Below are 25,679 nucleotides of genomic sequence, written 5' to 3'. Positions count from 1 at the left end.
TCCTTTTTTTTTTTTTGGTTTAATTTTGAGTTCTGGGTTAATTTTGTTAGCACAATCTCTTTCTTGAAGGAATATACAGTGTGTGGTCTTTCTCATCATCGACATGCTTTGCTCATCTCCATTTTCTAGTGTTTTACGCTGCCCATATACAACGTGGCGTTGCATTTCTATCTTAATTTCCTGTTCTCCTATTAACAAAAAAATTGGGTTAATATTTTAGTCCGACACTTAATCCGGCACTGCACTAAACACTTCACTATTTTTATCATGTTTAGTCTAAGCCAAGACAGTCCAACTTAATCCATAAAACTAGTCTAATCCGAGATAGTCAGGTGCAACAAACGCACCCTAAATGACATGGATGCTTATATGGATTTAACCAATATTAACGATAAAATAAAATCATAAAATATAAAATCTGGAAAATTAAAATTTTAATTAAAAAAGGAAGATAATTTAATTGAAATTGGTTCTCTCATTCCCTTTTCAATCAAGACTTGAACCCTAATAAAAAAATCATGAAACTTCTTCTTTGCCGATGAGGAAGCTTGATGTCATCACCATCACAATCATAAATTTGGGTGTAGTCAAAGTTAAGAAGTGGATTTTGATCTTTATTGTTGATTTGATGATTTTGATCAAGATTGGATGAACTAACTGGTGAAGAAGCCGCAGTAGGATCGGCTACAAAGTAGTCTAGCTGGTGGTCTTGTGTAACAAAGTAGTGTGCTTGGATCAGCGAAATTAGTCGTACCAGTCTGCAACAGATCATATTGAGATGAATCAGTACCACTACTTGGCTTTTGTGTACTGGAGTAGTAATGTTGTGGCATGTCCGTCGAAGCATTATTCATAAAACCATTGTGCTGAAGGTAGTCTTCTTGTCTAGCCATGCCTAATGAAGATGCCATAGTTGGGTCTGCAATAGAATTTGGTTGGGAAAGAACATGCTGCTTCTGCAAATGAAATCATATGGCCTCGCCATAACCGTCATTGGTATCATTGGTTCTTGTGTATCATGGTTGCATTGTGGCAAGTGCATTTGCTGCTGTTGATTGTCTGGCATAGCTAGTGATGAAGAAGCCACAGTTCGGTCTTGTGTAACAAAGTTTAGGGTCAAGGCTAAGCTCGTGCATAATCCAGCAACCACTTTCTGCAAAAATATTAAATCAAGGGACAAAGCTCGAGTTTATATTTACAAGAAGAAGTTTCATGATTTTTTTATTAGGGGTTCAAGTCTTGATCGAAAGGGGAATAAGAGAATAAATTTCAGTTAAATTATCTTGGTTTTTTAATTACATTTTTAATTTTCCAAATTTTACTTTTTTTTAGTTTTAGTTTATCTTTAATATTAGTTAAATCCACATAAGCATCCATGTCATTTAATGAATAAATAAGAACCATTGGATATCATGTAATCAAAAGGCTTAAAAAGAGTGTAAAAGTATTTGTAAAAATATTTGTCCCTTGATCCTATTCCTTGATTAATTTATTGCTTTATCTCCTTCGCTGGGACTAGGAGATGTGTTCACTACTTTTGGCGGTGGGTTGTACCCAAGTGGTCAAACATGACACTAATAACTACATATGCTAAGCTGTTGAGTTATATATAGGGAATTATTATTGACATTCCAAATTTCTCATTTTACATTCCAAACTTTCTATATTTAGAAAGAAAAATACACTTGTGAGGAGTGTAGAATGAGATTTTTGGAGTGCCAATAATACTTCTCTATATATATTATCTGTTGATTTAGGTTTGAATTTTATAAACAAGCATTAATTGAAATGTGTCTTGAAACTATTATTTAGTCTTAATTTATCGCATGAAACAAGTTTTGTCTCACTTGCTATTAAAAATGACATTTTCAACTTTTTTGGTCTTATTTCACTTGATTATGTTAAAGGATTGTAAATTTAAGGGAGATTTAACGAAAAGTCTGTGGTATCGTTCACTTTAACGAAAAATCACATTTTTACACTAAAAAAAATCAAACATGGTACTATTCACTTTACCCTTTATTTTGTCCTTATCATTAAAACTCAAAGTTTTCAAACCCTTTTCATTAGTTTTCCTTAAATTTAAGGGTATTTTAGACTTTTTGCACATATATTTACCTCTAACTCACACACTAAACCAATCTCAATTCCATGTTTGACAACTCTAATTCAAAACCTCATGATTCAGGCCCTTTTAAAAATAAATTATTTAATCAACAGAAAAATTTCGAGCAACAATGTGAAAATTTTAGTTGCAAATTGTGCACATTTGCTTTAGATGATTTTTTTTTGGTTTGAGAAGTATTTTGGCATGAGTATTTTGTGCAACTAATAGATCTTTTTTATATGGGTGAAACTTGTGGTTAGTCCAATTTCGATTAGAAAAATATCTTGAAATAAGCTGACCATGTTTCCTTTCTGTTGTAATGAGTATTTTTCAACTGTAAGATTTCGAGCCAATACATGAATGTCTTGCAAGTGAAATGACGGTAAGAACAAAAATGTTACCTTATTTTGGTTGATATAATGATTTTGTTGCTCAAAATTTTATTGATATAATAACTTATTTTAAAAAATGCCCAAAACTCATGGGTATATAATAGAGTCATCACAAAATGGAATTGAGATTGGTTTAGTGTGTACGTTAGAGATAAATGTGTAAAAAATGTCCTTGAATTTAACAGTTCTTTAATGGAATGGGGTGAAGTGAAACCATAATAGTTGAAAATGTTAGTTTCAGGGGTCAAAATAAAACAAAACTAACTTCAAGGGTCATTTCAACTAATAAGCCAACAATTTATAAGGTATACAAATTTTTGGTTTCTCTCACCTGCCTCTTGTAATCTAAAGCAAAATTTTATATAACAATACAATACAATATGAATACATTCACCACACACCATGATATCTGGTATAATAATACAATATGATATGTAAGCCCTTTCTGTACACAACATTACAGATTAAACTAAAATATTATGATACACTGAAGTTACTATTGGGACAACATTTTCTTATTTATCTCGCGGGTAGGTAAACGTCACTCTCAACCCTCAGTAGATATTACACGTTTTTTCAACGACAGAACTTACCGGCAACGGGAAGGTGCCTCCGCCGCCCAGTCCAAACCAAACCAAAGCACCCAATTCAGCCAAACGCAAACGTACAATTTTTCCACCGAGTCCACTTTAATATTCCCACCCCTCCAAACAAACACTTAATTTTAATTAGTTATTTCTAAAAACCACAAAAATTCCTTGCTTTTGTCGTTACGATTTCTTTTTCATATTTTTATATTTTATATTTTCTTTACTTTTTCCTTTATCTCTTTCACCAATCCTCAACAGACAGAGAGAGAAGAGAGAGAAAGAGAGAGAGGAGAGAGAAAGAGAGAGAGATGCTCCTGACACTAAACAGATGTCTAATTTGGACTTTTACTCAAGCATTTCCCAGTTGCCACCTCCGCCCTCGTAGTCAGCACCCCCTCTCTACTTTTGTATCTCTCTCTCTCTCTAAATTCTGAAACGCAGAGAGAGAGAAAGCGGAAAACGAAGAGGAAAACCGGACTCTGTACGGTTGCGAGCTACTAGGGTTTGAACTTTGCAGCGGAGATGGGGACCGGACGGAGGCAGTTGAAGATTATGCTATGGAAGAATTGGCTTCTCAAAGTTCGTCACCCTTTCGTCACCTGCGCTGAGGTCTCTCTCTCCCTCCTCATTCCGTCTACTTTTTGTTTCAGTTTTTGAATTTGTTCTAGTTTTGATCTTGATTTGTTTGCTAATGTTTCCAGTCTTGATTTTTCTTCTATGCTTTTACGTGATCACCAGAAATTCGGAGTTTTTTTGTCTGTTTTTGTTTGATTTTAGTGTGTAATTCGTTCAGGAATTCGTAAAATTTCAATAATCGCTCAGCAATTATAGCCGCATTTGTTCTGTAATTCATTTCAATTTTGGTAATTTTTGTTTTGGTGACATTTGTTTTCCTATTTTTAGAGGATAATTTCTAAATTAGAGTTGTGGAGAAAAGCTCGAGTTATCCGACCGACGACTGTAAAGGAACTACATCTTAGAACGATTATATGTAATGTTCTGTAGGAAAAGAAGAGTAGGTAGGCGGTGAAATTCAAGGGTCAAGTGATTCCAGATAGTGAAATTCTCTCTATCAGATCAATCATGAGGGTTGAGAAATTCAAGATGATGCGGTTCATAAAATGAGAGTGAATGAGTACTCTAAAAAGTTCATGTACTTATAGGCACTGCTACGTTTGGACGAAATGATAAAGGAATGTAGCATATGCAAACATATTTTCAAAAGCTTTGCATCGATATCTACTAAGAACCTATCCAACTGATCAAGATGCACAATTAGAATCACATCCATACTATTTTATGCCTTTTGGAAAATATAATTTTTTTCGTTGTTTTATGTGGTTGTTTTGTAAATGCCAGATCATGAATCAGTAACTGCATCCCGTCTAGATAGCTAAATTGTGGAGTGTACATGTTCATTGGATACTTTTAGGATAGAAGGGTAAATTTTACAGAAGAACTGATAGATGCTATGCCATATGGAACCAGAACTGAACAAGATGTGAGCATGTTGATATTGTGTATGGGAAGACGTGAAAGGATAGGATTTGAAATGAACTTAGAAGGTTAATTAGCACATATTCTGATAAAAATGATAGTTCACTGACTATGGTGGGTTGTCTGTGTTCATCAAAGTTCAATGGATGCACCATTTAGCAGAGTGACTTAATGAGCAGAGAGGCTAGTGCCAGGGGAAAAGGAAGACAAGAAAGAACATGGGTAGTGGTAATTAAGAATGATAAGGTAGAGTGTGACTTAAAAAAATATAGCGTAAGGTTGGAGAACTAGGATTCATGTACTATTCGACCTCAAATAGTTGGGGTCAAGCTATGTTGAAGTAAGTTGTTGTCATCGTATTTTTTTTGTTTCCTTTATTCTACTATGCTTCCTTAATTTTAATTTCAAAACTAAATGATGAAAATCTACTGTTTTCCTTCTGAGTTTTGGTTACAAAGTGGCAGTTTTTCTGGCTGTGTTATCATAATTGTTCCAACTAGAATAATTTTTCTGCTTATATTTCTCATTTCTTAATTTTTTTGGATAAAATTTGTGTATAACAGTTGATGAAATCAATCTAAAAATTTCTAATGATTTTCTGCCAGATATTACTTCCTACAGTGGTGATGTTGTTGTTAATAGCTGTGAGGATGCATGTTGATACACAGATTCATCCAGCGCAGCCGTAAGTGTTGACAAACTTTGGCTAATTCATGTATTGTGTTTATGTGTGTAGTGTCCTTGCATGCATGTTGTGTGTGTGCTGCATGCAGTTATGTGCTTGTTACCTGATTTAGTACTATCTATATTTTAAGGGGTGTTTTACTTTGAGCAATACTCTCTCAAAAACCTAAATGGATGTTTCACAAAATTTCTTATTTTGTTAGAAGTATTACAACTAAGTTTTACAAGGCTTAACCAGGTATATCCGGAATGGGATGTTTGTGGAAGTGGGCAAAGGAGTGTCACCTAATTTTGAACAAGTATTGGAATTACTGTTGAATAAGGAAGAGTTTCTGGCTTTTGCACCAGATACAGAAGAAACAAGGTCAATGATTAACATAATGTCGGTTAAATTTCCCCTCTTGAAGGTAACAATTTTTAACATTCTTTTGCATGCTACTTCCATATTTTGTAATGTGTGATTGTGTTTCTGTGCTAATGTTTAATTGGATGCATTATTTTCTTTAGTGCATCCAATTTTTTACACCTCTTCTCTATTTCACAATTTATTTGCAAAATATTGACATTGAATTCTTTGCCTTGTATGAATTTTATTTTACAACTCTAGATAGATTGGATGTTATTGGTTCGGACTTTATTTTACCCACGGTTAAGTATCAACGCTATACTGATTTCAATCAAGCAAAATAATATTGCTAAACAAACATCTTGGGTACTGTACCATCCTACCCTAGTTTTTAAAATGGTGTTTTCATGTAGAGGAATGCTTCATCTTCAGAAAAATAATTTTGGGGCTAATGTGACATATGGTTTTTTTTTTTTTTTTTTTTTGATAAAGAATGATTGTATTAAGGTCAAAGGTAACAGGTAAAGAGGTTGGTCAAGAAGACCAAACCAAAACAGAAAACAAAATACTGTTGACATATGGTTCATTCATCAACAAACTAATGTAGGCAATTCTTGATTATGTTTTATCTCAAATTCTAAATCATAGCATTGGTTCAGACACACTGGAAACTACCTGGATACACATGATGGTGAAAACTAGGTTTTCTGTCACAACTCACAAGTGCATTATATATTCTTATTAGTAGTTTCCAATGATTGATCCAGTGTTCAATAGTTGTGAATTCTACTGTTTTTCATTTGTTAGAAGAATCTCATTTTCTTCCACTTTTTAACTGTACATTTAAATGCAAAATTCTGGCTTTTTATTGCCATATAGCTTTCTTGAACATTTTAAGTGAGGCCTTTGCATAGATTTAGCGTTCTTACATCAAATAGAGAAATAAAATAACAGATTTTACAATGTGTCCTCCTTTAATTTCCTTGGCAAAGTTTTGATGACTCAAGCTAATTAATGCACATTTCATACTCACAGCGTGTTTCTAGAGTTTACAAAGATGAACAGGAGCTGGAAACCTACATACGCTCAGATCTCTATGGTACCTGCAATCAAATCTTGTAAGTCATACTTTTGTATCACAGTACAGTTGAAATTTTCTTAAAATGTTCTATTATAATTGGGACTGATGGACTGTAAAAGACTAGTGAGGAACTGCAAATTTCAAATTTTTTTTTTTTGCTGACTTTCTAGTGCGGCTCAAATGTTTCCTTCTTAATCTCTTACATATTTTGGTCACTTGGACTGCATGACTGTAGCTTTTCCTGCATGCTTGATTGATGTGAATAAGCTTTCATTCTTGTAGATATTGTTACTAACTTGGTGCATTATAGTTTTCCTCTTCTGAATTTGATTTTGGTTTCCTGGATATGATGCACACATCTTCATGGATTTAGATGTGAGGTCTATCATACATGCATGATTTTGAAATGATTTATATGATGCACAAATTAAATCATGTTGTGGTATTCTTTTTTGTGCACCAATATCCCCCTTAAAAGGACCTAGCCATCTGACTTATGCTTATAGTTTGAAACATCTTTCATTGCTGTACTGTTTCTCTTAATTGCTGACCATTATTAGCTGGATGGCTTTTTGGTTTAATGAATTCAGCCTGTTTGGTTCTATGAGAATTGCATTATTGAATTTGGCTGTGTGACTGAGTAAATTCCACTCTTTGTTTAGGAATTGCTTGAATCCAAAAATCAAAGGAGCAGTTGTATTTCATGATCAAGGTCCTCAATCATTTGATTATAGCATACGTCTTAATCACACATGGGCTTTCTCGGGATTTCCTGATGTCAAATCCATCATGGACACGAATGGCCCCTACCTCAATGACTTGGAACTTGGCGTAAATGCTGTTCCGACCATGCAATACAGCGCTAGTGGATTTTTAACTGTAATGTTGCTTCATTCATTGTTCAGTTATTGATTTTTGTTTTCTTAATTTCACTTGTTCCTTTAGTTGTTGAATGGAGCTTCTTCCTAACTATATGTCAGTAGCAGGCTTTTAATGTTCTAAAAAACTTATGTAAATCAAAATATGCGAAGAAGCTCGTTTACAAGTTTAACGATTATTATTCAATGACAGTGCATCTTCTAAATTTCTTCCATATTAAATATGTTTACTATTTTTCTTCACAACTTATTTTCTTCACAGCTTTGACGAATCCCTTTTCTTCAATTAAAATTTTGGTGAAACTGCGTCGACTATATTTGTGAAAAAACCGCATCCATTTTTCTAATGCCTTTGTACAACTGCAGCTCCAGCAAGTACTGGATTCATTTATTATTTTTGCGGCCCAACAATCTGACACCAAGGATATAGAACTTCCTTCATCGCTGTCCTTTGGTGAACCTTCCTTTCTAAACGTTCCATGGATGCATTACAGCCCATCAAACATTCGAATAGTCCCGTTTCCAACTCGTGAATACACTGATGATGAGTTCCAGTCCATCATAAAAAGTGTGATGGGTGTATTGTACGTATACCTTGAATTTTGTATATCTACATTTCTTTTATAATTTTGTATTATCCGTGTTGGGACTTGGGAGTCAATATTTGTTAGCTCAGATGTTCTGACAAGCTCTATTTGGTTGATCTGGAACTTGGATGATCAGGTATCTTCTGGGATTCCTCTACCCAATTTCTCGGTTGATCAGCTATTCGGTGTTTGAGAAGGTTTGGTAACTGTTATTATAACTTTAATTGGTACAAAGATGATGATTTTCTTAGTCACCATATTGTTTCTATTTATTTATGTATTCTACCTTTGTTAATGTTTTGGGCCAGTGTCGTTTTTCATCCTCTATGTTGATTTGTATGTTTTGGATTGAAATCTTTGGACTGCAACCCTTTTTTGTCCTTGCAATGTTTCAGGAACAGAAGATAAAAGAAGGTCTTTATATGATGGGTCTAAAAGACGGGATATTCCATCTCTCATGGTTCATTACATATGCTTTGCAGGTTGGTTCTCTGTTCTTTTGTATTTTCGTTGAATTTCCACTTTGCATGCTCTTTGCATTTGTAGTAGAATTTTTTAATGCACTTCAATATCGAACTTTCAGTTCTTTGGCTTTTCATAGAAATCTAACTATTGTTGCATAGAAATCTAACTATTGTTGCATGGCTCTACTATTTGCAGTGTCACACAATGATAGGGTCCTTAGCATTGATCAATTTACAAGGCAAGGAAGTGTGTCCTTAGATTTCTTAAGCACATAGTGTTAGTGTAGCATATCAGTAGTGGGTTGGGTTAGATCATGAATATAATTAGGTACACTAGACCAGAAGATGGAGAAATTAGGTTTACTTTTTTTATTCTCAACTTTGAGCCCATTTGCTTTAAGGATTGGGAAACTGCATTCGATGGTCAACTATAAGTTATATTCCTTAATCTAGTTTAAGTTCCATTGGCGAAAGAGTAAAGTAAAAGAAATTTGGACTTTCCACTGCTTTCTGATTGTTTGATTTCTTCTGCAGTTCGCTATTTCTTCTGCAATCATTACAGTTTCCACTATGGGTAACCTTTTCAAATATAGTGATAAGTCAGTTGTGTTCATTTACTTCTTCTTCTTCGGACTGAGCGCGATTATGCTGTCATTTTTAATCTCGACATGCTTCACACGGGCAAAGACAGCTGTTGCTGTTGGGACCCTTGCTTTTCTGGGTGCTTTTTTCCCTTACTACTCTGTCAATGATGAGGCTGTCCCTATGTAAGTTCTGAGCTTTGTACATTTCTGTGGTGCCTCTCTCTCCTACCCCCTCCCCCTTCTTAATGGTCTGCAAATTCTGTAGTGCAGATGGGTTTCATATACATTTTCTCTTTCAGGATATTAAAGGTTGTTGCTTCTCTGCTTTCGCCCACGGCATTTGCTCTAGGGTCAATTAACTTTGCTGATTATGAGCGTGCTCATGTTGGCCTTCGTTGGAGCAACATATGGCGGGTACATTGTGAATATGGGTCATTTCCTACCAAAATTATTTTAACCTCTATCAATGTGTTCTAATTTTGAGTACTATTATCGTTGTAGGCATCATCTGGAGTGAATTTTCTGGTCTGTCTACTGATGATGTTGCTCGATGCATTGCTCTACTGTTTAATTGGTCTTTATCTGGACAAGGTATATATTTTGGAATCCCATATTTTAATAGAGTTTCCTAAATGTTCGAATAGATGGATCGATAACATGTCAATATGCCATATAGGCTAGAAATGTGGATGTAATCAGAGTCTAGAATATTTTATTGTTCAAGGAAGTTAAAAATAGGGAAAAAACTACCAAACATTGTGATATAATATTGGCTTCATCTGGAGAACGAGGTTAAATTACCCTTTGTTAGTTTTAAAAATAGATCGTTATTCCATTCCCTGATAGCTTAATCTTTTGAGAATCCACTGGTTGTCTAAGAATCTTGAACCACCAAATGTCCATTAGTTATTTATTTTCAACTTATTATGTTCAATTATATTTTAGGTGGTAAAGATTGAATGTAAACTGTAGAATCCTCCTCTTGAATTCAAAATTGGCTTATGTGATCAGGTCCTTCCGAGGGAGAATGGAATTAGATATCCATGGAACTTCATTTTTCAGAAGTGCTTCTGGAAAAATCCAAGCATTAAGGAACTTAATAATCACAATTCCAGTCTAGAAGTTAATAGCCATGACAAGGACTGCAAGAAGGCAAGTTTTTCTGGGAAAGATAATGCCAGAGCATCTGTGGAAGCGATAACCTTTGACATGAAACAACAAGAGCTTGACCATAGGTAGGTCTGTTTAATTTTTGAATTCTTGGGAATTTCTTTTTTTAAAAATTCATTATTCTGTTCTTTACGTTTTTTGTCTACTTGTAGATGCATCCAAATAAGGAATCTGCATAAGGTTTATGCCAGTAAAAAGGGGAAATGCTGTGCTGTTAACTCATTAGAGCTCACCATGTATGAAAATCAGATTCTTGCTCTTCTAGGTGAGTGTTTTCAATATGCTACTCACCATTATGTTGACATTTTAGGTCTATCCATGCAATCTGGGCGTGCACAAACATATTAAGCAGAAGCTGTGGTACATGCCAATTACCAAATGAGACATATAAATAGTCATTTCATAACTGTCATTGACTAGAAAATGAAAACAAGTAAATAGAGTTTTATAGTCCTTGATGCATCATTTTGTTTGTATTGATTTCAAATTTTGTCAATGAAAGGACACAACGGGGCTGGTAAAAGCACAACGATATCAATGCTTGTTGGCCTTCTTCGCCCTACTTCAGGGGATGCTTTGGTTTTCGGGAAGAATATTGTTACAGACATGGTAATCTTTCTTTAACAAGCATCACTAAAGCATTAAGCAGTGGTAAAATAAGGGATTAAAGTTTGGGGGTGTCCTCATTCTTACTCAACCCTAATTGACTCTCGTACAACATGATTGAAGAAGATTACCATCTCTGTGATAAGAATATGACATGAGAAGCTGGCCGATCATTAGCCAACACGTTGTAGGGTTCAGTAATCTTCTTCAATAATTGGATACACTCCGTTCTTTATTTTCTTTGATCCATTAATTGATTCCATAGTTTCCAGTTTAGCTAATCTTTTGCAAGGATGATCCATCAGTGGGATGTAAAAACTGGACAGTTTGGTCCACTTTGAAGTATCTTCCTGTATATATGTCTATGTGATACCAAAGGCTTTCTTTTATATCTTTCCCATCAAACACCTTCTGCTTGCTTTTGTTAATATTTGGAACAGTTCAAAAGTGTGATATTTTATGTTTAATATGAATGTGTAGGATGAGATACGAAAGGAATTGGGGGTGTGTCCTCAAAGTGATATCCTTTTTCCAGAATTGACAGTAAGTGAGAAGCATGCTCTGTTGTCCATCCTTGAATCTGATAATTCCTTTGAAGCTACTAGCAAGATTATGTTTTATCGTCTACATGCTAAAAAAATTTGCTGTAAGATATCTTATGGGTACTGTAATGTATTTTATGTGAAGTAGGTGGAGTTCATCAAATGATTAGATGCTTAAGAACTCTAACTCACTCTCCCAACCATTTGATTTTGTTTCATAAGGAAAAAGTAACTATCTCCAAGTAGTTATATTGTATTTATTGGACGCTGATTGTTGCGAAAAATGGTTTTCCGGGTGCTTAGAGAATCAGTTCGTGTCGTAACTATGTTTTGATAAGTAAATCAAAATATTAAGTCGTGAACAACAAAACTCTATAAGCTACCTAAATTTCACACTAGGGGTTAAAAGATCAGATTTCTAGCCAAACAAAAAATCTGACAAGGAAGAATTCCTGATTTCTACAGTGGCCGAGGCTGCTGGGGCTGACCAAAAATTAACTTGATCCTATAGTTTATCCTTGGGAGCAGCCTCTCCATAAATGGGGGTAAGGCTAGCCGACATTCACCTCTCCCAGACCCTGCGTAAAGCGGGAGCCTTGTGCACTGGGTACGACCTTTTACGACCTATAGTTTATCCTTATCCACAACCCTGAATAATCCAAAAGAATCTATCTATCTCATCTCATTTTTATGACCCTCAAACTGCATCACCCTGCAACCGAAAGAATATGGGGTTGATACTGATAATTTATTGATGCTTCTTGTACTTTTCATATCATATTTCTTTCAGTTGATGCTTTTGATTAATAATGATATTTTGTGATACCTAGAAACACACACATGCAGTGATCTCTGATTTTAATATTTTGTCCAGGTGAGGGAACATTTGGAAATATTTGCTATACTGAAGGGTGTGCAGGAAGATCTTCTGAACGGCGCTGTTGTTGATATGGTTGATCAAGTAAGTTATTATTGCAGAGCTGTGTTCCTTCATGGTTCTGCTTGCTAGTCTGAGCTACTGGTTCTTCTTGCCACTGAAGTATCACATACAGCACAGTATCTTATGTTTATACATTCTGATTCCAGAATCTTAGGCCCTGTTTGGTATCCTTCTGGGATCCAATTTCTTTGTTTTTGAAGTTTCATGTGCAACAAACATCTGTTTTTTCTTACTATGTGAGTTTACATGTTTATCCTGTGACAGAAGTCACAGTACTAAATTTTTGGTCCCGGTATTTTCAGAATATTTGATTTTATCAATGCCATTATAATGCCATGCTACCTTTATTTTATTGCTGTATAACATTCTTATGGGGACAATTTTTTGTTTCATAATCAAATTAAGAGATTTGTTTTATCATATGTGATTATATCAGGTAGGTTTGGCTGATAAAATGAACACTGCTGTGAGGGCTCTATCTGGAGGCATGAAGAGGAAGTTGTCTCTTGGAATTGCACTGATAGGAAACAGTAAGGTAGTACAAAATTTAAATGGCACTATCTTGTTACTTTCCCATGTTGGAATGGGTTGGAAAGTTTTATTGTTTCCATTTTCAGGTTATAATTTTGGATGAACCTACTAGTGGAATGGATCCATACTCCATGCGCTTGACATGGCAGCTAATAAAAAAAATCAGAAAGGGAAGGATAGTGTTACTGACAACGCACTCAATGGATGAAGCTGAAGTACTTGGAGATCGTATAGCCATCATGGCTAATGGTTCCTTGAAATGTTGCGGAAGGTTTCACTTGTTCAAACACAGCCTATAGTGTTAGAGTTTGTTATTGAGTTATTTTTTTGACTAAGTTCTTATCTGAATCCTTGTTCTGATCAAGTTATATATTCTCCGTGAGTTAAGAAGCATGGTTTAACTGACAATTACTTTTGGTATTGGGTTGAAATTATTACGTGCCTTTTTTATATTTGGGATATGTATTCTGTCCACTTAAAAGCTCAACTATATGTATGTATAGAACTCACTATCTGGAATGTTCCTCTGTACTTCACCCATGCATAAAAATTTTAATGCATATTGCTGTGAATATGCTATACAACTTTCTCATGTTGAATTCTCATTTTTCACAGTTCCCTTTTCTTGAAGCGTCAGTACGGGGTTGGTTATACTTTAACCTTGGTGAAAGTAATGCCTCTATTTCTGTTCATCTTTTGCTGGATTCTGTTGATTGGTATCTCTTATCATTGCACCACTCTAACATGCTATGCGTTGTTATTCTTTTTTATGTCAGTCGACACCTACTGCCTGTGTAGCTTCTGACATTGTTTACCGCCATATCCCATCAGCAACATGTGTGAGCGAGGTACTCATCACATCTATGACTCAAGCATTCATGCTGATTTAATAAAAGTAGAGATGCTATTAAATCAGTGATCATTTACAATAATGTCTCTGTAGCTTTACTATTTCTTTATTGACAAAAAATAGGTTTCTTACTTTTGATTGTTCCCCTGCCCTTGGTTGGGAGGGAGGGCAACTGATATATGTGTTTACTTCATTATAGTTTATTAGTTAACAAATTATTATGCATATCTAAACTGCTAATAGTACTGTAAGTTATATGTGGGGTTTTGTATTCCTGTGCAGGTAGGAACGGAGATTTCCTTTAAGCTTCCTTTGGCATCCGCATCATCCTTTGAATGTATGTTTAGGGAAATTGAGAATTGCATGAAACGATCTACATCAAACTCAGAAACAAGTTCTGGCGAGGAGAAGGACTATTTGGGCATTGAAAGTTATGGAATATCTGTAACAACTTTGGAGGAGGTATTCTTGAGGGTTGCAGGATGCGACTATGCTGAAGCTGCTAGTTTTGAACAGAAGACTGGTCAACAGTGTCTTGATTCTTTGATTTCTCAGTCTTCTCATGATTCTTCTCCCAAAAAGATCTCTGAGTCAAAAAAATCCTTTGGATATTATAAAGAGATTCTTGGGTTCTTATTTAGAATAGTGGGAAGAGCCTGTGGTTTGGTTGTCGCTACAGTTTTAAGTTTTTTAAACTTTGTTGGTGGTCATTGCTGTAGCTGTTGTTTCATTTCAAGGTCAACTTTTTGGCGACATTCTAAAGCATTGCTCACAAAGAGGGCAATATCTGCTCGTAGAGACCGGAAAACAATTGTTTTCCAGCTTGTTATTCCTGCAGTTTTCTTATTTTTCGGTCTTCTGTTTCTCAAGCTCAAGCCACATCCTGATCAGCAGTCTGTTACATTTACAACTTCACATTTTAATCCACTATTACGAGGTGGTGGTGGTGGTGGCCCAATCCCTTTTAATCTGTCCTTGCCTATTGCAAAGGAGGTTTGTCAATCACTTTGACTTTCATTTTTTATTATGCTCATTTTGTACCCTACAGAGTTGTGGGGGTACCCCTGTCAATTGTTTTCTCATAGCTTGCAAAATCAATGGTCATTGCCGCTTAAAAGCTATTGCTTGTGCAGGTTGCACAGTATGTTAAAGGGGGTTGGATACAAGAATTCAGACCTAGTGCATATAGATTCCCTAATTCAGATAAGATATTGGATGATGCAGTTGAGGCAGCTGGGCCAACCATGGGACCTGTTTTACTTTCAATTAGCGAATTTTTAATGTCTAGCTTTAACGAATCTTACCAGTCAAGGTGTGTTAAACCGAATTTAAAGTTTTTCCTTCTTCGCAAATTTATTGCATTCCCCTACCATACCTCCCCTCTTCCCCTCTTTATAGGTCTCTTGAAAATGAGGTTTTCATGAGTCTCCCCTTTACTAATTTTTTCTCTAAATTTTGTGTCAATGTAATATGTTTACAATAAGTACCCTTTACCCTACACAGGAAGCTTGCATCTGTAAGAAATCATAATATTTGTTCTGGAACTCAATCTAGTGTAGATGAGATATATAGAGCAGAATAGGTGGGCCCTGTGATAGTATAGATATATTTCATCTACCCATCAATCTTGTTAGTATTGCAAGTCGATTGAGGTAGATATTTGGTCATATATCAAAGATGGGACACAAAATTGTGAAATTAATAGTGCAAGTCATGATCCTTTTGGCTACGCATGTTGGTTTCATTAGCAAATTAGCAATCCTTTAATTTCACAAATTTTGCACACATTCTCTTCTTCAACTGTGAGCTCCATCTACATTTTTCCACAGCAATAATCTGAATGAATGATTTCTTGTGACAAAATCAGTAGCTGAATTTCTAGTTGACTATGATGAGCTTGGAAATTCTTATTTACGGTTCTTTGCTTCACTGTAATGTATGCATGATGTAGGTATGGGGCAATTTTGATGGATGATCAGAATGATGATGGAAGTTTAGGGTACACTGTGCTACACAACAGTTCCTGTCAGCATGCTGCCCCTACCTTTATCAATTTAATGAATGCTGCAATTCTTAGGCTTGCTGCTCGTAATAAGAATATGACAATCCAAACGCGTAATCACCCTCTCCCAATGACAAATAGCCAACATCTGCAACGTCATGTATGTTATTTCCATTCAGTAATATTCTTAAGATTTTGTTTTCAAGTTCACCCTTTAAGCACTAAGAAAGTCATTCTCACTCTATAAATAATTTTTTTTTTTGGCTTCAGTGTTGATTGAATAACTACTTTAATTTTCATTTTGTAACATTCGGAATAAGTGAGACTTATTTATGTAATGGAATGTTCAAATTCTCAAAGCTGCTCCTCCTGTCCTTTGTCATAACCAATTTATTTAAGTATAGTGATGCCAGGATTGTTTTCTTCAATGAATTATGTAACACTGATTGGGTTTTCAATGTTAAATATGGTAAACGTAAACTGTACAATTCTGTGGCCATTCATGGTGCAGTTGTGGTTTTAAACCTCTTCATTCTTTCGATAGGGTTCAATTCAATTACAGATGGGAGGATCTGTGAATTTTCACATTTACCTGTGTTCATTTTGCAGGATTTGGATGCATTCTCAGCTGCAGTTATTGTTAGTATTGCATTTTCATTCATCCCTGCATCATTTGCCGTTCCTATTGTGAAGGTAATGTGACATACCTTCAACAGTCCACTTCGAATGTGTTTGCTTCATAATTGAGTGATTTACTGTACTGTTTAACACTAGTCGTTAGGACATGGTTAATTGAAGTTACAGCTGTAAGTGAAGATGCCTTAGTATTTACTCACTATATTAGTATTGGCAGGCGTTTAATTGTATATGTAGTGGAAGTGGTAAAAGATAATCTAAATTTCTCAAAGAGAATTCTAGGAATGCAGAGTAGAACTCTAGTTAGGGAAACCAATGAAGAGTCTCTTCATAGACGTATTGAATTCATAAATATTGAATGCCTTCACCAGGCTACAAAGGGTCTTATTTATAATCTTAATCCACTAGATACATTTATGATGGATTAAGACTATTTATGCATTTAGGCCAAGCAATAAATGCACATTATGAAGATACATTATACTAGCAGATACAATGTACATCACAAAGCAATGACCCTTCATGTACTACATCATTCTAGTACAAGAAAGCAACTTTTTATTGATGACAACTACAATGACCTTGACCACTACAATGACATAAGGGCTATAATAAAGAAACAACCACAACCAACTCCCAGACAGCACTATACCTACTTGTAGCAAGCAACTGCTAACCTGGCTTCAACTGAAATAGATTCCAATATTGATGACAAAAACTTTATGTCAATTAAACTACGTACCTACCTAAGAGTTGTTCAATGTAATTTTGTATGTTCTATACTGCTCTGAGTATTTCCTTACCCCGGAAATTTTTTTTGGTTGACTGATGCAGGAGCGTGAAGTAAAAGCCAAACACCAACAACTGATTAGTGGGGTACGTTTGTCTGTTGGTTAAATAACCATCCGCTTGTACATTCATTACTGACTCATAAGATTAACCAAATTGTTTTATATTCATCCTCAGGTTTCTATTCTTTCATATTGGGCTTCTACTTTCATATGGGACTTCATCAGCTTCCTTTTTCCTTCATTGTTTGCAATAATTCTTTTTTACATCTTTGGTATGTCTTTAAACTTGTAGTTCTTCACCCTTTATTCTTGTACGAATTTGAACCTCCAACTTCAGTTCATCACTGATATTTTTTGTAAAAGAGAATGTCGTCATTTCTTATGTTAAAATCTGAAAATTGGCAGCATTCAAAATGTTTATTCACATTTTTGTTTGTTTGTTTAGTGTCTGCTGAATAAGAGACTGTTTCGATACGGGATAATATAACATAACATAATCTACACGAACAGAAGACACCAATTAAGGGCATTAAGCTCCACGCTTGTTCTATTTTTTCTTGAGTTCCATCAAACATTGATTATATCTTCAGGTTTACTTATATTACAAGAAAACTGTATGTAGGTCTGGAGCAGTTCATTGGAAGCGGATATTTATTGTCAACAGTTGTCATGTTTTTAGCGTATGGATTAGCAATCGCATCATCCACATATTGCCTTACATTTTTCTTCTCTGACCACAGTATGGCTCAGGTGGTGTATTTTCCATGTGTCATTCTCTTATTCTCACATTCAGACATTAAGCTTGCAACTTTTGGTTATTAACGTTGTACTTATATGCTTATTCATATCCAGAATGTGGTTCTCTTGGTCCACTTCTTTACGGGACTCATTCTTATGGTTATCTCATTCATCATGGGACTTATAAAGACAACAGCAAGTGCAAATTCTTTTCTTAAGGTTGTATTCCTACACACATGTAACTTATCTTTTATTGGTATTCTTCTTAGTGCTACTGCTTTTATTACTTTAATACTTTGATTTACACTTACCACGTCTAACTTTGTTGTGAAGTTTTGGGTTTTGTGGAAAACATATGTATATATAAAATGAACACTCTGCAGGAAGATTATCTAGCTAGTCTTTTTAAAATTTACTTCAAAATGTTGATTCATTTAGAAAAGTAGGACTAATTGAAATGTTGCACTTGATCTTACTATTGTTTCCCAATTATTCTGTTTTAATTCGTAAAAGCATTTTATTGGTGTGAACCATCTAATATTTTAGGAGCAATGAGTCTAGAATTGTTTATCAACTGATGGAGGGATATTCTAGAAATTTGAGCTTGCCTCTTTCTAAATATCGTGATTCAATATAGAAAACTGGGTACTGATGTCGTGTCGATACAATCTTATCTTCCTAACATTTAGATCTATGCTTCCAGAACTTTTTCAGATTATCTCCAGGGTTTTGCTTTGCTGATGGACTTGCATCACTGGCTCTTCTCCGGCAAGATATGAAAGATAAATCCAGCAATCAGGCCCTTGATTGGAACGTTACTGGTGGCTCAATTTGTTATCTTGGTATTGAGGTATGTATCTTGGCCTTGTGCGGGAAACTCTTCTGCAACTGTCTGCTGGAAAAGTAATATTTCTTGAGAAGTGGACGTTTCAGTAGATATATAATGGTAACAAGGAATAACCATACATAGAGTTTTGGTTTGCTCAATTGTTCTTCTATATAGAACCATTCCAATATTTACATGTCAGCAAGATGAAACCCTACACTTGAAACTTTGCAGTCACATTGTTTTCCATTCTGTCAAAATGTAAGCTGTAAATGTATGTGCCTTGTGGAATGACGAAACAAAGAAATTGAAGCAACACATGTTGTTTATGTATAAGATCATGTTACACATATCCTAACAGCTTAAGCCATTGGGATATGATGGTAATCAAACCTAGAATCAGACATCTGGGTCCTAGACATCCTGGATTTGGAACCTCCCACTACAATCTATATGAAAGTAGGAGATCTTGGGTATAAATTCTTGTGGTTGCAGCCTTCTGAACAAATTGAACTCTACTTTTAATTTTTGTAACTTATAAATTTCTTACTATTTCGATAGAAAGTTGTACAAGGTTGGCAAGTACCTTTAGCATGTGCTGATTCAAATTTCTCACCTGTGGCAGAGCATTTGTTACTTCCTTTTGACACTTGGGCTTGAACTCTTACTTTCTAACAAGTGGACACTAGCCACACTGAAGGAATGTTGGAACAACATTAGAAGTATCGAACATGGCACCCCAAGTTATCTAGAACCCCTTCTGAAGAGTTCCTCAGATGTTACTCTTGACCTTGATGAAGATATCGATGTAAAGACAGAAAGAACTAGGGTGCTTTCAGGTTCCATTGACAATGCCATAATTTATTTGCGGAATCTTTGGAAGGTATTTTTATATATGCTTTAAATGATATTGGCGGTTCTTGGAATTTGACAGTGATGATTTACAACCTTGATGGTATAAGCAATATTTGTAAAATTTCAGGTGTTTCCAGGAGGAAAGCATCATAGTGCAAAAATTGCGGTACATTCATTGACTTTCTCAGTTCAGGAAGGGGAGTGTTTTGGTTTTTTAGGAACAAATGGAGCTGGAAAGACCACAACTCTGTCAATGCTGACTGGTATGTAACTGCTGGACACCAGAATATCAGATAATTACTTTTCTGTTGAAACATTTAAAATGCATAATATTGCCTACTGATTTGTTAATTGTTATTTATACTCATTTTTTCTGTGTCATAAAAATGATTTCTGCAAATCTGAGGGAACCGTGTCTTGAGGGAAATGATTTCTGCACACCCTTTTTTCTTTTTCTTCGCACCCGTCCTTTTATGTCCTTTGATTCTTCTTTGCTTTACTTGATCCAATGACTAAGGATAAACATGGGTATGCATGGGGAGAAAAAGGGTGTGTGGAAATCATCTCCCTGAATATATTAGCTTAAATCGAGTTAACTCTTTCTTACCCTTTCAGTGTCTTCTAAGATGAATATCATTATTTATAATGTTTCATCAATGCATCCATAGCTCTCCATATGAACCTGACAATGTGTGATTTCTATCAAACACTAGTAAAACGGTTTCTCTTTTGCTTTGCTTAATATTCATTTTCTGGTCTTGTGTGCTTCTGCATTGTTAATTGGCATATTTCCAATGTTGAATTATTATGTCAATTCCTTCGTTTTGATTGAACAATGTCCATGCAGGAGAGGAATCTCCAACTGATGGGACTGCTTATATATTTGGAAGGGATATATGCTCTAATCCAAAGGCTGCTCGTCGACATGTATGTGTTAATTTTTCTTCAAATTTGTGCATAAGTGTGCGAGAAATATTAAATTGTGGGATGTCATATTTGTTTGTGCAGTGTGCTGGTTGACTATATAAATTTATATCCAGAGACAGGTTTTTTTCCATTGTCTTCATTTATGGTAAATCCTAGCTAATGTTTCTCACTTTGTATTCAATTTCAGATTGGATTTTGCCCACAGTTTGATGCTTTGTTGGAATTCTTAACTGTTAAAGAGCATCTTGAGCTTTATGCCACAATAAAAGGAGTACCAGATCACCGGTTGGATGATGTATGTATATCCAAAGTTCATAGAACTTTTTTGTTTTGGTTACGGAGTTCATAGAACAAAATTTTTGTTTAGCACCTGTCTTTAATTCAGATTTATTTTTCCTATTTGCATAGACTTTAATGAATTAGAATTTCAAATCAAGTTGTATCATGCTAAATTCTAAGGCAAATATTTTTCATGTCTAAATACGTGGAATGAATTTGGCATTCTACCTTTGATAGTTTTGAGTAATCAATCAATTGGTCGACCCTTAATCCTGAAACTATTTGGACAGGTTGTAATGGAAAAGTTAATGGAGTTTGACTTGTTAAAGCATGCCAACAAACCATCATTTTCTCTCAGTGGGGGAAACAAGCGTAAATTATCTGTCGCAATTGCGATGATTGGAGATCCTCCTATAGTCATTCTTGATGAACCGTCAACAGGTATACATAATTGTTCTTACTCTAAAATCTTGTTAGCCTAGTCCTTAAAACAATTTATAGTATAGGATGTTGTGATCAGTATCTTCAAATTTTTTTGTTCCCTCCCTGTTTATATGATGAAACTGCCTTCAAATTTGTGGCATAACATATATTTATGAAGTTACTGAAGATGACTAAAAGGGGATGAGTGAGATTCTTTGTGTGGTTCATATGTGGTCTCACCATGGCTATCACTCATAAGGTAACTGACTAAGAAAATAAATCTTGACCTAACCAACCTTATTGAACGCCAAAGCATCATGAAGCAATTATCGGAGCCATATGAGGGGGTGATAGCAGGTGGTTCCAACAACTAGCTAGGGATGTCAAGAGAGAACCAAAACCATTTCTTTCATGGGAAGTTGATGAAGATTCTCATTGTTGTTCCATTCAAATTACAAAGAACACAATTAAATGTTTCTGCATGAAAGTTGATATAGGTTGTGCTGCCCAAGGCTTGGAAAATGTCTTTTAACACAACTAATTCATCTTAAATTATGTTTTAGGAAATGTAGAGGATACTCCTACTAGGTATGGATTGTGAAATACACGTATACTAGACCCCCCCCTGGGCCCGCGTTGTTTCTATGGAAACTATTGTGTGCACCATATAAAAGTATTTGCTTTTTATTTGGGTAGAGTTAGAATTTTTGCTGACTATTAATGGTACTAGGTATGGATCCAATTGCCAAAAGATTCATGTGGGAAGTGATATCTCGTCTATCAACCAGACGAGGAAAGACAGCAGTAATACTTACTACGCATAGCATGAATGAAGCTCAAGCACTTTGCACTCGTATGGGGATCATGGTACCTACTTACCTTACCACTCGACTTGAAACACTACTCTACTGTTTCTACTGTTGAGATCACTGTATCACCACTATGATGATTTTTTTTAAGGTCGGAGGTCGATTAAGATGCATTGGTAGTCCCCAGCATTTGAAAACTCGATTTGGAAATCATCTTGAGCTAGAGGTATTTCTCTCTTCTTTTCCTTATTTCCCTTCATTGTAGAGTGGGGTGGTTTGAAAGAATTATAACAGGACATGATATATACGGGCACATTGAAATATTTTAAACTTTGTTGCCTGCTCTTAGGTTAAACCTTTTGAAGTCAGCTCTGTGGACTTACAAAATCTGTGCCGAGTTATTCAAGAATGGCTGTCATCTGTTCCATCCCATCCCAGGAGCTTACTTGATGGCCTTGAAATATGCATTGGGGCAGACTCCATTCTGGCTGAAAATGCCACAGTGGCAGAGATTAGTTTGTCGCGAGAAATGATAATTATGATTGGACGATGGCTTGGCAATGAAGAAAGAATAAAGACACTAATATCTCCGCTGCCAATTTCTGATGGGGTGATTGGTGAACAGTTAATTGAGCAGTTGGTTCGAGATGGTATGAAGGATACATGCACTTATTAACTTGTGTTCGTTTAACTTTGAATTTTTTTGGCTTTCTTACTTGATTGGAAATTTTGGATGGGCATAGACTGCTGTACAATTTTTGCTCTATTTTCGTGACGGTGTGATGACATGAAGATGTCAGAAAGGTCCCGGGGTTTAGGGCTTAGGGTTAAAATTTATTTCTTTGTTGTTTTTTCTTTGTCTTGCTATATTTTTCCTTACTCTTGGATTTTGTGCAGGGGGTATACCATTGCCAATATTTTCTGAGTGGTGGTTGTCCAATGAGAAGTTTTCAGCAATTGATTCATTTGTCCTCACATCATTCCCTGGTGCAATATTCCAGGGGTTTAATGGCTTGAGTGCTAAATACCAGGTAGAATTTATCTTATATTAATGTTAAAAATTGTAGTTCTTGTTGATTTCATTTGTGTGGATAATGGAATTTAAAGAAAAAAAAAAAAGAATAGATCTTAATCTCTGTTCTGCTGTCTAGTCCAAATCCATCAAGCATTCAATGGTTTGAAAGACGTACTTTGGATAATGCAAACTTTTTCATATTCCGGATACTATTAGGTCCATAACATAACACGCTGTCTAAATGCTCAGACTGTGAGCCCGTAACTAGCCAATCAGTGGTCCACATAGGAACAAAAATACTGTCTATGAGTGTGCAAGTGCGTGTCGGCCACATAAGAATTAGAATAGCTTTCATAGTGGGTCGGTGGAGCCTGTGTTCATTAACACACCATAGTAGTGTCTTCATCTTTAGTTTTCTGAACTTGGTCATGCAATGTTAAATGGTAAAGTCACGACGGAAATGAAAATATTTGGCACTACGTTGTAAAACCATTATTATTTTAGGGTTAGCTTTCTTAGCTTGTTTTCTACTACCCTGTGGTAGTGTCAGTTTGTTGAAATAGTTCTCATAAATGTCGTCCGCAGTTACAGATTGCCTACTTTTGTTGGTTTTTTCACTATTTTCATCTCCAAGAAAAGTTTTGAGAATTTGAGTTCCACAGAGGCATTCTCAAATCTTGAAAATGCAAGCTTCAATTTCTTCTTTTGTTTTGCTAAGCGGTCCTCTTGAAAGCCGTTCAATAAACTGCTAGTTGGTTTACTACAGTTTTCAGAAATAAAATGCTAGGAGAGGTTGGACCCTAATCCATTCATATTCTCACCCTTATCCCTGAATTCTTGATTTCTGGTTAGTGTGGGGCAAGGTGCGTCTATTTTGAAGTGTTTCAGATGCCCGAGTACCTTTTCCTTGGGGCGATGTAAACCTCTCTACTTAACGATGGCCAGTAGGATGAATGTTGATCGGGGATCTCTAGGATTCACCTGTGGCTCTAACAAGATTAATATGCGCGTATGTTAAGTACGGATAGCAACTTGTAATTTATCTCAACTTTTATTGCAGTTGCCATATGGACAGGGCCTCTCGCTTGCAGATGTCTTTGGGCACCTTGAACGGAGCAGGTGAATTTCATCATGTCTTTTCTGTCTGTTCATATTTCCTCGAGCTCAGTCTGACCAGTGTTTACGTTCTCTCTTTTCCAGACATCAACTTGGCATTGCGGAATACAGTATTAGCCAGTCCACTCTTGAAACTATTTTCAACCATTTTGCGGCTAACTCGTGAGATCTTAACCGTCTATTGAGGCAAATCTAATTTGAACACTTTGACAGCACTCGGCAAATCACTATCTGGCCCCGCTTTTAAGGTTGAGACCATCAGAGACTGTAAATATCAGAAACGAAATTTGTACATAAGATCGAAATTCGGTGAAAAGTAATTTGTTGCGAAATTACAGATTAGAGTTATACCCATTATATCATACTTGATGACGACATGACTCACAGAGGCGAGGAATGCCCAAAGTCGTGCCTTCTGTTATTACTTAAAACCCTTACCTAGGAGTTAAGGGGTGATAGATCCTTCGTGTACAAAACGTTCAACAACGTAGAATAACTCAACTCTGCCATGGCGCCCCGCGGCTCCGTGGCACCGTGGCTCGTTTTCAAGTTGGGAAACATTAGAAAGAGTAAGTAATGCACTACAACAGTGGTAAAAAGAGGAACCTTTTCTCTCGCCTCCCCTCTCACCCCGCGACCCAAACAGAAAACCCTAATAGCAGCTCCTCCGGCCGCTGAGCCGCAGACACCGTGCTATGGCTTGGGGTCAGCAGCAGCCAAGATCATCTGCAAACTCACCACTCTATCTAAACCCGAATCAAGGGGGATTGTTGCACCTGTATCACTTTCTTACTATCGTAGCCAGTAAAGAGTTTGTGACATGCATTGTTGCACCCTCAAGCGGTTATTCCCTCTAGCGTTCACTCTTTCATTGGCCCTGTGATTGACTCTCGGAAGATGTTTCTCTCTTTCATTGGGAGGATTGGAAGGATTTGTTTCTGCATCATGTTGTCTCTTACCCTTCTCGTTGCAATAAACTCATTCAGCTCCCACTTTTCCTTTTGAGCAATATAACTACTCTTCAATTGAGACTACTTCATTAAACTTTCTTTGTTGGTCTGGCTGCTGGAGTCAGCCTGTTGAAGACTGCCCTTGAACTACGGATAGTGACACATATTCTTGTTTAATTTTAAATTCCTTTTGGGTAGGCCTTTTGATAACTAAATCTAGTTGAGATGAAATGGATCACGGAAGAAGACGTATTTGATGAATGAATGATTCAAAATTGAGAGCTAGATGGACCATAAAGGGGTCTTCAATCTTAATATTTAGGGCATCAAGTTTGGCAGCTACATCAGCCATGGACATAATGTGCTCTCTTACACCTTCACCAATATATTTCGTGGTTATCAGGATGTGTTCATAAGCGTTCCAGTTTCAGCTTTTTTGGACTCCTTGAATTTTGCTTCAATG

At 35.9% G+C, this 25,679-nt stretch overlaps 1 protein-coding gene across 1 annotated transcript; it reads left to right on the top strand.

The window, feature by feature from the left end:
- The first annotated feature begins 3,344 nt into the window (after positions 1-3,344).
- On the top strand, positions 3,345-24,623 carry LOC126591807 (ABC transporter A family member 1). The gene is made up of 40 exons (XM_050257505.1): positions 3,345-3,698; positions 5,192-5,271; positions 5,509-5,677; positions 6,652-6,734; positions 7,360-7,576; positions 7,942-8,159; positions 8,299-8,359; positions 8,558-8,644; positions 9,161-9,393; positions 9,510-9,624; positions 9,712-9,801; positions 10,222-10,445; positions 10,533-10,645; positions 10,883-10,989; positions 11,467-11,529; positions 12,403-12,489; positions 12,905-13,003; positions 13,086-13,270; positions 13,615-13,669; positions 13,776-13,847; positions 14,132-14,842; positions 14,983-15,161; positions 15,801-16,011; positions 16,461-16,544; positions 17,322-17,363; positions 17,454-17,550; positions 17,901-18,028; positions 18,131-18,235; positions 18,720-18,866; positions 19,468-19,725; positions 19,825-19,960; positions 20,545-20,624; positions 20,812-20,919; positions 21,194-21,344; positions 22,057-22,193; positions 22,287-22,361; positions 22,485-22,785; positions 23,033-23,166; positions 24,211-24,269; positions 24,351-24,623. The coding sequence occupies exons 1-40, from the start codon at positions 3,612-3,614 to the stop codon at positions 24,430-24,432; spliced, it is 5,670 nt and encodes a 1,889-aa protein (XP_050113462.1). The 5' UTR covers positions 3,345-3,611; the 3' UTR covers positions 24,433-24,623.
- The last annotated feature ends 1,056 nt before the right edge of the window (positions 24,624-25,679 follow it).

The sequence above is a fragment of the Malus sylvestris genome, chromosome 12 (assembly GCF_916048215.2).
Source record: "Malus sylvestris chromosome 12, drMalSylv7.2, whole genome shotgun sequence".
NCBI lineage: Eukaryota > Viridiplantae > Streptophyta > Magnoliopsida > Rosales > Rosaceae > Malus > Malus sylvestris.
The sequence above is the reverse complement of the archived record's forward strand: the minus strand, read 5'-3'. Positions and strand labels throughout refer to the sequence as shown.